We start from the raw sequence: 12887 nt of genomic DNA, 5'->3' as shown, positions 1-12887 counted from the left end.
AGGGTCACACGCTCCCCCAAGTGCCCGGCGGTGGGTGGGGTGGGTGCTGGGCAGCTTGGGGCTGGGGAGCGGGTGGCGGGGAGTGTGGGCCGCGTGAGCTGGGCCATCTGTGAAGAGCCGTCCACAGAACCGGTGTGGGGCCTGTCAGGTCAGCTGCTGGGTAGTTTTTCAAGACCAAAGCGTTTTGATAAAAACTTCCGTCTCCCCGCTCACCTCCTTCCACCGAAGCCCGGACACTAGCAGGTGCTAATGACGGATGCAACACCCCCGGGGGGAGCAGTTGGGTTCGTGGGGGAGGGCACGGTGGGCAGTTGACAGAGGGCCTTGGGGGTGGCCCCAGACACACAGCTGTCCTCCCCCTGCACAGACAAGGAAACTGAGGCCCAGAGGGGTAAGGCGCTGACCCGCCCAAGGTCACACAGCGAGTTGTGACAGCCTAGAACCCCGCAGATGAGCCCGAGACCCTTCGCTGGCCAAGGTCACCGGGCTGGGAGATGAGTGCTTATACACTGGGGCCGTGCGGTCCCAATTAACAACCCCCCGCCCGCCCCCGCCGCCCCGATAACTGTCAGCCTTTGCTGCTGTCGGTGTCGTGGTGTTGTTAGTCGGCCCTTCCGGGCAAGCTGGCGGTTCCGTGAAGGCGTGTGTCTGCGACCGTGCCGGGCACCTAGTAGGTGCCCAGTAAATTCGTGCCAGCGTGTCAGGAGTGTGGGCGAGCGTGCAGCTGGTTAGACAGCGTGCCCTGCCTGCCCCGGGGAGGGGGGAGCGCCTCCCCCGCTGTTTCGCCGTGACACAGATATGAACGCAGCCATGGTCTGCTGGCCCGGCACGGGATGGCACAGAGCCGGGAGCGGGTGCCGAGGTACCGAGGGGCAGGAGCCAGTTCCCCCGGGAGGTGGGGCAGCTGCGCGGAGGGCTGAGCCTAACAAGACATGATTGAATGGGGGTGGACTGAGCGCAGCACTCAGGGTGAAGCCCAAACTGATCCTGCCCAGAGCTCCCTGGGGACGTTCGGGGCACTGGGGTTCCCTGGCAGGATGTGTGAAGGGGCCCGGGGGGGGGGGGTTGGTTGACATCTAGGACAAGGTGAGGACACGCGGCTGGTGCACAGTCCTACTGCTCTAACGGAAGGGTGGTTCCAGACCAAGGGAGGCAGAGGGTCCTGGTGCCCGTCACCGTGCAGACCACGTCTGGCATGATGCTGGGCTCCAGGGGACACATTCTAGGAGGGACCTTGACAGCAGGCATGACCTGGGGCAGCTGCACCCAAGAGTGGGGGGCTTGAAACCACGGCGCAGGAAGGGCAGTGGAGGATGTGGGGCTGTTTAGCCTGAATGAGCAGGTTGCAGGGGCAGGGAGACAGCAGATTAGCAGATATCGGAAGGGCCTTTAAGGCGGGGGGGGGGGGGGGGGGGCTGTCGGCCTTGTCCTCAGTGGCTCCAGACGGCACTCGGCCCCATGAACAGAGGCACAAGGAGTCAGGTTTGGTTTCGTAATATAGGAAGAAGTTTATAACAACCGGAGCTGTGCAAGAAGGGTAGAAGCAGCTTCATACGGGTGCTGAGATCCCCGTCACCAAGGGTGTGCAAGTTGGGGGGCAAGTTACCTCTGCGGGAATTCTGGAACGTCTTGTAGTGCTGAGAGCCCAGGCAGGCCCGGGTTCCCAGCTATGGGGTCTTGGGCAGATCGCTGCACCTCTCTGAGCCTCAGTTTCCTCGTCGTTAAGTGAGAAGGATGAGGGGAGTCCACGAGGCTAAAAGGAAGGCTCAGAACGTGTCTTGCGCCCCATGGGCACCCCAGCAGGGGTGATATTTAATATCCGAATTCAGTGGAGTCAGGGAGTCTAGGGTCTCCCCCTGTCCTCTGCTGCCATTCCTAGCCCTGGGCTTTTATTCTGCACATCGTGTTCTGAGCACTTGCTACAGGTCTGACCTTGTTCCAGGCATGGAGGTTAATTACAGTCGTGAATAAATAAGGCCTGTTTTGATTTCACGATGGGGGGGTGGGGGGGAGCGCAGGTGGTCATAAAGAACTAAATGATGTTTGGTATTGTTAGGTGCTCTGAAGGGACCAGAGGCAGGATCGAGTGAACAGTGAGTTAATCTCCGATTTGGTGTCAGGGAAGGTGGGGTTGCGGGGAGCAGTTGAGTAGAGAGTGGGGTAATGGCCTGGGCAGACGTTGGGGTGGAGCATTCTAAGCAGGGAGGATGGCATGTGCAAAGGACCTGAGGTAGGAGCCTGACTGGGAGGGTTTGAGGAGCACGGCTGGCGTGGACCAAGTGCTTCCTGACGATGGAGAAATGGAAGTCTCTCTGGGCTTGCGGGCACTTTCCTGACAGGGAGGGAGGTGCCTCCACAAGGGGTAGGAAGCCCACCAGGCAGCCGTGCATGTCCAGTCCCGGCCGTGAGCCCAGCTCCGGAGCGGAAGCTGGGGAAGGAGTTTTCTCATCTGTAAAATGAGGTTAATAGCACCAGCCGTGCAGGATTGGTAGAAGATTCGAGGACTGTGAAACGTCAGCCAAAGGGATAGTTACAACTCTCTTACGGGCGAGGAGACTGAAGCCCAGAGAGGTTAAGTAATGTACCCTAGGTCACACAGCTCAGCACCCAATCCAGGGACCCCTTTGCCTTCAGCATCGTGCTTCTTACTGTCCGCCCTGCAGCTGGGGCTCATGGCACCTGAAACCCACCGACCGAACGGCAGTTCAGTCGTGAAGGTATAATCATCCCATTTTACAGATGAGATACTGAGGCCCAGGGCGGCCTGCCTGAGGAACCCCGGTGAGGCGGAGGCAGTGACAGGATTCAGTGTCCCGCCCCCGGAGGTGGCACGCTTGGTCTCAGAGGGCAGAGTGGTAGCAGCCCGTCTCTGGGATGCCCGGCCTGGTGCTGTCTTCCAGCAGAGAGAGGTGAGGCGACCGCTTGCCCCGTGAGTTCCGGCTGGGTCCCAGCAGTCCTCGGTCCTCCTCATCCTGGGTAATGGCATTGACACGGACAGTGACAATGGCACTTCGGGGAGCCTTGGCCAGCCGAGCTGGAACGTGGATGGCACCTCCCCTACCTGTTCCCAGATTGCACCACTGTCCCCGCCACCGGCCTCCCCATGGGAGCCTCCTGCCCTGTACGGTGGATTTGTCCCCACGTCCTGGCGTTCCGTGGGAGCCCTGGGAGATAGATAGGGGGCACTCACCTTGCATGCAGGTGGAGGAAGGAGGTTCAGGGTTGGCCGGCCCTGCCGACCCGGCTCCCCCATCCCTCAGCCGGGGGAACACTCCCGGCGGACCTCGTCCCGGCCACCCGCTCACCCGGGCCAGACGAGTGCCGGACAATGTGCTGTGCGTCCCCAGCAGGCTCTGCCCGGTGTCCCGGGTGAGCTGAGCGGGGAGCCCATGCGGGGCGGTGAGCTCCCGGATCAAGATCTGCCCTGGGTCCTCCGCCGCTGGCATGTGAGACCCATCCCCGGGCCTGGCGTCCCTTTCCCCTCTGGGAAGGGCTGGGGTTGGGCGGAGCAAGGGCTCTTCATTCTTCCAGCTCCGAGGCTCTAGGATCCTGAGTTCGTGGAGGCGCCCCGAGCCTCGTGGCTCCTGGAGGGACGGGGCCCAGCAGCCAGCTGGGTCAACCGGTGGCTTCTGGGCGGGGGCGGGGGGGGGGGCGGAATTTGCTGAGAGCGACTCCCCTTCTGTGGCCGTGCGGCTCTGAACTGGCCCCTCAGACGCATCGGGTCTTGCCGCCTCTTCTCTCCCCTTCTAAGCGTGTCACCGTGACAGGGGATGTCTGCGGCCACAGCTAGACGGGGGGCCCGCCCCCAGATCCCGCTACAGTGCCCTGCTCCCCAACTTTGCCGCGTTTCTTTTCCGTGCTGGTGGGACAGAGGGGCCCTTGAGGCGGTGCCTTGGGACACTCTGGGCCTGCCCCTGCTCGGGCCAGAAGTGGCTCGTTCCTGCCACCCCTGCGTGCCCTGGGGCAGACCTAGTGCTGGGTGGGGGTGGGGGGCTGGGTGTATGGGGAGGGTCCCTTCAGCCTGGGTCAGCCCGGAGCGCCGCTCTTGGCCAGATGCTGCGCGCCTTCAGCCCACACAGCCTGCTTCCCCGCGGGCCAGGCCCTCCCAGGTTTAACGCCCCTGGTGCGGGCCGTGCAGGCCTCTGCTTCCAACAGCTACTTCCGGCCGCTTGCCCCTCCCTCTGCACTGGTCACTGGCTGCATTTCAGCGCCTGGGGGGTGGGCAGCAGGTTCGGTGCCCCTCATCGTCTCCCTGAGCTTCTCTGCCGATTGGTTCCTGTCTCAGATGCTCTCTTTCCATCCATCTCCATCCTTGGCCTCTCAGTGTTGTGCTTCCCCGTTCTTCTTAGCCCTGGCCTCCTGTCCGCCAGGTGAGCTCCCTCACCCCTTCCTCTCCCTCCACCGTCCCCCAGGAGTGCGGGGCAGGGCCCTGGTCCCCCTGCTAATGCGCGTATGGGGGGACCGCCGTGACCACTGGGACCCCCCCCACTCCAGCTGCGAGCGGGCAGCCTCCCCCACACCTTGAGTGGGTGTGCAGCCGGGCCGGGGGCCAAGTGCCGTCAGCACCTCCTTCCCCTTGCTGTCCCCCTTCCCTGGCTGCGACAGGCCTCGAGCGGTGGTGGGCAGGCGGCCCAGGGACAGGGACCGAGTGGCTGACGCACACGGGGCAGTGTGATGGGGCGTCTCCTCCCCTTTGGTCTGAGTCATGGGAAGGGCGGGAGGGTGAGGGGAGCTGGGCCCTGGCCCAGGCCATTCTGGGGATGGGAAAGAGCAGGAGAGAGGGCCACGGGCAAGGTCACCTTGAGGGCTCGGCTGCACAGAGCTCAGAGGGGCTGGGCTGGGGGCTTCTGTCTACCCTGGACTGTTTGGGATGGGAAGAGGGGAGATGATAAGACTAGCCCCTGTCCCCAAGCCTGGGTGCCTTCTCCTGGTCCCCTTCCCCTCCCTCTCGACCTCTTCACATGCCCTCAGCATGGCCTTGGATCTCCAGAGGCTCTGGCCAGCTCAGCTCTGCCCTGATGCCCTGGGCTTGGCTGGAGGGTGCTGGCGTGTGCAACTCAGATATGGGGACAGGTTATGGGGAAGGGGTGGGGGGTGCTCTGTGTGGCTAAAGTTGCACCTGTGCTCACATACATATACATGTGGAACGCACACGTGTGCTTGAACAGGTTGACACGTAAGCAGGTGCATCCCCAAGACGCGCCTCCACGCACCCCTTCCCGCCCCCTGCGCACACGACCGTGCTCACCTTCACCTACGGGGACTCCCGTGGCTGGCACGGGCACGCGTGCGCACACACGGCTGCCTGCACACCCGTCTCCTCGTACACGCCTACCCGCACACCCCTGCACTGGCGTTCTGAGCCCGTGCGCACCTGCCTGCATGCAAATGCGGTCCCCAGACATCCCCAGGCGGAGGTGGTGCAGACAGAGGGTTCTCTGACAGGGCGGATGGACGCCTCAGCCTCCTCCAGCACAACCTTGTTGCCCGTGCGACGGAACCGGGAGGGAGGGGGGAAACTGAGGCCCTAAGGAGCCAGGAGCCATGTTAGACGGGAGCTTAGGCCTCCTGACTCCAGCCCCGAGACTGCGCGGCACAGCCGAGGACAGACGTGCTCTGTGCCGCCTGGGCACCCCTTTCTGCCTGACCTCCTTGTCCCCCTCCCCCGCTCTCCCGGCTGTCCAGCCCAAACTGGCCCTGCAGGGGACCGGGAGGTCCTGACCGTCACAGGCTCGGTCGCCACGTCCGCCTTTAATCCAAGAGGTCATCGAACACCCCGTTCACTGCCAGCTCCTCAACAAATACTGTCTGTCTGGACTTCTTTGGGGACTGTTTCCCTCCCTGCTTCCCTTTCCTCTGTTCCAGCCCTCTGGGGCTCAGAGCTGTAAATTGCTTTTGCTTCAACAGCCAAGGTTTGTGTGTATACACACACACACACACACCCGGAGCCACATCTGGCTGAGCGGCCGGCCTTGCCTGGCTTTGCTGGGCGACTGAGGCCAGTCTCCCCTGGTCTGGGGCTCAGTTTCCCCACCTGTAAAGTGAGGATCTGCGGCCCGGGAACTCTGTGCCACTTGGGGCATGGGCAGCTTGGCTCACCTTACTTGTTCCGCATCGGATGGCCGGGCCTGGTCCTCGCTGGTGGCACCAGCTTCAGATATGGTCGCCTCCATCTGGCTAATAGGGCTGGGTAGAGGGGGCTCCAGGCCTCCTGTGTCTTCCTGCCTAGGGAACCTCCATCCTGTGCTGCCCCTGTCTGGGCCCCTGACTCCAGCCGCAGAGGGGACCCAGGGCTTCAGCCACACCCTTCCAGATGCCTTCGGGTTCATCATCCGCCCGAGGCCTTCTCACGCCAGGATCAGGGAACCTCTAACGGAAGGCACTTTGGGGGAAGTGATATTGGGGGTGTGTCTGGCTTCCCGGGCTCTTGCCCTCTCTCCCTCTGCTCTGCTCCTGCCTGTAGGATGAATTCTCCCCACGCCCTCCCCCTGCAGGAGACCCCAGCCTCTGCGTCCCCCTGCTTGAGTGGGGGGGGGGGGCGCCCAAAGCCATGCCACTCTGCTCCCCCTCCCCCATGGAAGCTGAGACAAGGGAATTATTTTTGGAACAGGAGCGGTTACACAACAAATGAATTATTTATCTTTGGGCATGGAGGGGAGGAGGCATTTTGCCGGGCTTCTTAATTCCTTATCTGGATTGGAAGGTGCCCGCTTGGGTATATGGTCATGTGTACACGCACCCATTTGTCAAACATGAGACTGTGGGCATGCTGTGGTGTTCTGGCTCAAGTGTGGGCATATGGGTCTTTGTGCGGGCAGGTGGACGAGTGTGGACAGGAGTGCTGGTGTGTGTGTGTGTGTGTGCACCCAACCTATCACCGTCCAGTCTCCCTTCTCCGTCCACCGTCCGCAGATTCTGTCCCCCTCTCCCTACTCCTGGTTTCTTCTGTCTCCTTCCTTCCAGACCTCTCGGTCCCCCCCTCCCTCTCGTTGCCCACCCCCACCCCCGTTCTTCTATGTAACAGGGACCCTAGAGTGCTGCAGGCACCCGGGTCGCCCAGCAGGATGGGGTGGAGAAGGGACAGGGGCCTGTGCTGGAGCTTAGTGGGGCTGTTCTGAGCTTTCACTGATCTGTCCCCCCTCTCGGTGCTGCCTTTCAGGAGCCAGGTGACAGATGGGTCCTTTCCTTCCTGCCCCGTCTCTCGAGCTCCCTCCTCAGAGGCTCACTCTCCAGCCTCCCATGGGAATCGTGGGAATCGTCTGAAGTTCTGAGCCCGGAACCCGAGGAGGAGGAGGAGGAGGAGGAGGAGGAGGAGGAGGAGGAGGGAGAGGAAGTCGAGTCCTGAGAACCTGTGCACCTTCCCGGAAACAGGCGGAGGGGCGCGTCCCGGCCCGGTCACGGCGCCCGGCGCCTGCTGGTAGTGCCCCCGGCGGACACCCCTGCGGTTGGCACGGGCCGCGTCTGCTTCGCCCGGGGCCCCCCGCGCTGGGGGTCGCCCCCAAGATGGTGGCGGCCCCGGGGAGGACTGTGCCGCCAGCCCCAGCCTCCCGCTGCTAGGTCCCCCGCGCCCCGGCCCCTCCCTCCCGAGCCCGGCCTTCCAGGGGGGCCGCGGCCGGCGCCATGCTGCGCCTGGGGCTGTGCGCCGCAGCGCTGCTGTGCGTGTGCCGGCCGGGCGCCGTGCGCGCCGACTGCTGGCTCATCGAGGGCGACAAGGGGTACGTGTGGCTGGCCATCTGCAGCCAGAACCAGCCGCCCTACGAGACCATCCCGCAGCACATCAACAGCACCGTGCACGACCTGCGGCTCAATGAGAACAAGCTCAAGGCCGTGCTCTACTCGTCGCTGAACCGCTTCGGGAACCTCACCGACCTCAACCTCACCAAGAACGAGATCTCCTACATCGAGGACGGCGCCTTCCTGGGCCAGTCGAGCCTGCAGGTGCTGCAGCTCGGCTACAACAAGCTCAGCAACCTGACCGAGGGCATGCTGCGCGGCATGGGCCGCCTGCAGTTCCTATTCGTGCAGCACAACCTCATCGAGGTGGTGACGCCCGCCGCCTTCTCCGAGTGCCCGAGCCTCATCAGCATCGACCTGTCCTCCAACCGCCTCAGCCGCCTGGACGGCGCCACCTTCGCCAGCCTGGCCAGCCTCATGGTGTGCGAGCTGGCCGGCAACCCCTTCAACTGCGAGTGCGACCTCTTCGGCTTCCTCGCCTGGCTGGTGGTCTTCAACAACGTCACCAAGAACTACGACCGCCTGCAGTGCGAGTCGCCGCGCGAGTTCGCCGGCTACCCGCTGCTGGTGCCCCGGCCCTACCACAGCCTCAACGCCATCACCGTGCTCCAGGCCAAGTGCCGCAACGGCTCGCTGCCTGCCCGGCCCGCGAGCCACCCCACGCCCTACTCCACCGACGCCCAGCGGGAGCCGGACGAGAACTCGGGCTTCAACCCCGACGAGATCCTGTCGGTGGAGCCGCCGGCCTCGTCCACCACGGATGCGTCTGCGGGGCCGGCCATCAAGCTGCACCACGTGGCCTTCACCTCGGCCACGCTGGTGGTCACCATCCCGCACCCCTACAGCAAGATGTACGTCCTGGTCCAGTACAACAACAGCTACTTCTCCGACGTCATGACGCTCAAGAACAAGAAGGAGATCGTGACGCTCGACAAGCTGCGCGCGCACACCGAGTACACGTTCTGCGTGACCTCGCTGCGCAACAGCCGCCGCTTCAACCACACCTGCCTGACCTTCGCCACGCGGGACCCCGTCCCCGGCGACCTGGCGCCCAGCACCTCCACCACCACCCACTACATCATGACCATCCTGGGCTGCCTCTTCGGCATGGTCATCGTGCTGGGCGCCGTCTACTACTGCCTGCGCAAACGGCGCATGCAGGAGGAGAAGCAGAAGTCCGTCAAGGTCAAGAAGACCATCCTGGAGATGCGCTACGGGGCCGACGTGGATGCCGGCTCCGTGGTCCACGCCGCCCAGAAGCTGGGCGAGCCCCCCGTGCTGCCCGTGCCCTGCATGCCTTCCATCCCCTCCGTGATCGGGGAGAAGCTTCCCGCCCCCAAGGGGCTGGAGGCCGGGCTGGACACGCCCAAGGTGGCCACCAAGGGCAACTACATCGAGGTGCGCACCGGCGCGGGCGGGGACGGCCTGGCCCGGCCCGAGGATGACCTCCCGGACCTGGAGAACGGCCAGGGCTCGGCCGCCGAGATCTCCACCATCGCCAAGGAGGTGGACAAGGTCAACCAGATCATCAACAACTGCATCGACGCCCTCAAGCTGGACGCGGCCTCGTTCCTCGGGGGAGGCGGCGGCGGCGGCGGCGACCCCGAGCTGGCCTTCGAGTGCCAGTCCCTCCCTGCGGCCGCCGCCGCCGCCGCCGCCGCCTCCTCGGCCGCCGCCCCTGGGGCGCTGGAGCGGCCCAGCTTCCTCTCGCCCCCCTACAAGGAGAGCGTGCACCACCCGCTACAGCGCCAGCTGAGCGCCGACGCCGCCGTGGCGCGCAAGACCTGCAGCGTCTCGTCCAGCGGCTCCATCAAGAGCGCCAAGGTCTTCAGCCTGGACGTGCCCGACCACCCGGCCGCCGCGGGGCTGGCCAAGGGCGACTCCAAGTATATCGAGAAGGGCAGCCCGCTCAACAGCCCGCTGGACCGGCTCCCGCTGGTGCCCGCGGGCGGCGGCGGGGGCGGCGGGGGCGGCGGGGTCCATCACCTGGAGGTGAAGCCCGCCTACCACTGCAGCGAGCACCGGCACAGCTTCCCGGCCCTGTACTACGAGGAGGGCGCCGACAGCCTGAGCCAGCGCGTGTCCTTCCTCAAGCCGCTGACCCGCTCCAAGCGGGACTCCGCCTACTCCCAGCTCTCCCCCAGACACTACTACTCAGGTTACTCCTCCAGCCCTGAGTACTCCTCCGAGAGCACGCACAAGATCTGGGAGCGCTTCCGGCCCTACAAGAAGCACCACAGGGAGGAGGTGTACGTGGCCGCCGGCCACGCCCTGCGCAAGAAGGTCCAGTTCGCCAAGGACGAGGACCTGCACGACATCCTCGATTACTGGAAAGGGGTCTCGGCCCAGCAGAAGCTGTGACCCTCTCCTTCCCGGTGAGGCCGGAGGGGGAGGGCCCCGGGGGGGCACGAGGGGAAGGGCCCCGGGCGGCCGGGCAGGGGGGAGGCCGGGGCGGGGGGGCGGGGGAGGGGGGGCCGGGGCCGAGGAGCGGACGCACACGCACACCCGCACGCACGCACCCACGCACACACCTGACCACCACCTGACTGTGAACAACCCCCACCCGACAATAACGGACAGGAAAACAAAGACACGTTCTCCTTAAAAGTTTACACACTGATACCGAAACCAGTCATCTTTACTGTGCTGCCCAGGGACTCTGCTGGGGTGTGCGGGGCTGGGAGGGGGCGCAGGCCAGGAAGCCAGAAGGGGGTGTGTGGGGGTCTGGGGGCTCTGGGGCTCGGGCCGGGTTTGGGGGCAGGGGAGTCTGGGGGGCAGGAAGAGGGTCTCCCCATCTGGGGACAGGTCGCTTGGAGATCTGGCGCCAGGCAGATTCGGGGCATCATTGCCTTTCCTTGTGGTGGGGGAAACCGAGGCCCAGAGAAAAGGAAGGGATAGCCCCAGGGCCACGTGTCAGGTTAGGCAGTTTCCCAACTTTCAAGCCCAGTGCTGTTCCCCACCCGCCCCCCCCCCCCACCCTTCGCCAGCCTGCCACCCCCTTCCAGAGCTGCGGTTTCCTGGGGCGGAGGGACTCGAGAATCAGGCTGGTGCTCTTCCTTTCTAGAAAGCCCCATGGCCGTGCCCCCTGGGCGTGGAGCCGTGATTCATCGTGCTGGGGGTCTTTTGCCCCCCCCGCCCCCCCACGCCAGCACCCAGGAGAGGCGGGAGGTCTCGCTTACGAGAAAGGAGCAGAGGCACGGGGCCATTTCACCAGCCCCCTTCAAGTGTCTTCCAAGTGGCCTGGGAGCTGCTTATGGGGGTCTGAGGGGAAAGCAGGGGGGCCAGCCGCCGCCTCTCAGGTGCAGGGCCCCTTGCCCCAGCCCCCCAGCCTCTCTGGGCCTCCAGGACCCCTACTCATCCCAGAAGGGTGGCCCTGAACTGTGATGCCTGGGGGCAGGGGGGAGGCAGGGTGTAATGGGGGCCTTCCTGCCTGTGCCCCCACATCCTGGCCTCCCACCTGCCCGACTCCTCTTATGGGATCTCAGGGCAGCAGCTGGGCCTGCCCAGAGGAAGGAGGGCTTTCCTGGGCTTACCCACCCGCTCTTGGCTGTGCCCGTGCATCCCTGCCCCACCCCTCCCAACCCCCTGGCTGGAGGGGGCTCCCATGTTTCCATGGAAATGGCGGCTCCCCACCCCCCCCCCTTGCTGACCCCCACCCAACATCGAACAAAGCACAAACAGTAAGCACTCCCCCCCTCACCCCCTGGGGGCGGGGGGAGCAGGCAGGTTGGTGGGGCCCCTCCCTCTCCCGGCCAGCTTCTGTCGCCATGGCAACTGAGGACCTGGCAGTTGGGACTGTTGGGCTCCTGGGGGTTCTCTCTCAGTGGGGGCGGCAGAGGGTGGTAAGGGAAGGCAGGGCCAGGGGGGCTGCGGCCTTTTCTCAACAGCTAGGGGCTTCCAGGGTTGAGTCTGGGCGGGGGCAGATCTGGGGTCCTGACACTAGGGGGGCTTAAACACACTGTCCGGGTGCTTGAGGGGCCCTTCACCTTTGATTAGGATGTGGGCCACTGGGGGTGGGGACAACTATAGCTCTGCCCACCTGCCAATGTGCTCCTTGGCTCCCCGCCCACCTCAAGATGAAGAGGGGCCCACTCAGCTCTCCCCACACCCCTGCTGGGCCCCCCCACCCCGGCCTCTGGCCTATCACCCAGTTGGGTTTCTTGAGATTTGCAGAGTGTGGCTGTGGGGTGAGGGTGGGCACTGGGATGGGACCAAGACCTGTACTGTTGGGGGTGGGGGTTCGGATCAGGAAAGCTAGTGCTATCTCCTGTGGTGGGGGCGGGGGGAGCTCTAGCGATCTTCCTGCCGGGGGTAGAGTCTGGGGGAGGACTGTGGGGAGGACTATGGCTCACCTGAGCACCTCTCTTACACCCACGTGGGGGACAGACCAAGCCCAGGGCTCACTTCGGGGGTGACGTTTGCAAAGAGAGGACCGTTCTGGGGAGTGGAGGGGAGGGGCCGGCATGGATGTGCGGAGCAGACCTCCCTCAACCCCCCAAACCTGCCCCCCACCCCCACCCCTCCTCGCACCAGATTGGCAAAACTGAGAAGAGCAAGCCGGCGGAGCCAGTGGTGTGAGAAAGCAGATTCCCGTTACATTTGCATGACGATTTTACTGTATTTTTCTGAGCAAACATCTGTCGTGTATGTGCCAGTTCGTCCGGACTCCCGGGCCCCCCTCCCTGCCGCCCTCCTCTTGCCCCCACTCCCTCTGTTGTGATCTGACAAGCAGCTCTTGAAGCCTGGGGTGGGGCCACTTCTGCAAAAGACCCAAAGCAGGTGCCACCAAAACGCAGCCCCTGTCCCACACCCGTCTCCTGTCTTTCTGCGCATGGGGCCCCACAAGTGCCGCCTCGCCCCTTGGGTCCCCAGTTTCGTGCCCTTGCCCCTGCCCCGCCTCCCTGCCGGGGAAGGGTAGCCCCAGGGAAGGGAGCGTGGGAGGACCTCTGTGTCCCACTTGCTGACATTTTTGGGGGGGTGAAAGAGTTGGGGGCCCCCGGAGAGGGAGGGGCTGGGTGATTTGGCCACCAGGTTGGGGGAGGGGGTCAGTCACGCGGCTGAATGCAGGGGCCTAAGAGCTCGGGGGGGGGGGGCTTCATGGGTGGCTTCAGAGGAGGCTTGGGGCCCTGAGGGAGGGACCCAGGGGAGCAGCT

General features: G+C 64.7%; 1 protein-coding gene across 4 annotated transcripts in view; it reads left to right on the top strand.

Annotated features, from left to right (window-relative positions):
• ELFN2 (extracellular leucine rich repeat and fibronectin type III domain containing 2) overlaps positions 1-12368 on the top strand; it is a 51474-nt gene extending 39106 nt beyond the window's left edge. For all 4 annotated transcript variants that reach the window (XM_027070810.2, XM_053226765.1, XM_053226766.1 and 1 more), the window contains 2 exons: positions 7160-10109; positions 12268-12368. In XM_027070810.2, the coding sequence (XP_026926611.2) occupies positions 7621-10095 (2475 nt within the window). In that variant the 5' untranslated portion in view covers positions 7160-7620 and the 3' untranslated portion in view covers positions 10096-10109; positions 12268-12368. The remainder of the gene's footprint in view (positions 1-7159; positions 10110-12267) is intronic.
• The last annotated feature ends 519 nt before the right edge of the window (positions 12369-12887 follow it).

This window comes from Acinonyx jubatus, chromosome B4 (assembly GCF_027475565.1).
Source record: "Acinonyx jubatus isolate Ajub_Pintada_27869175 chromosome B4, VMU_Ajub_asm_v1.0, whole genome shotgun sequence".
Lineage (NCBI taxonomy): Eukaryota > Metazoa > Chordata > Mammalia > Carnivora > Felidae > Acinonyx > Acinonyx jubatus.
Note: the sequence above shows the minus strand (reverse complement) of the source record. Positions and strands in the feature narration are given on the sequence as shown.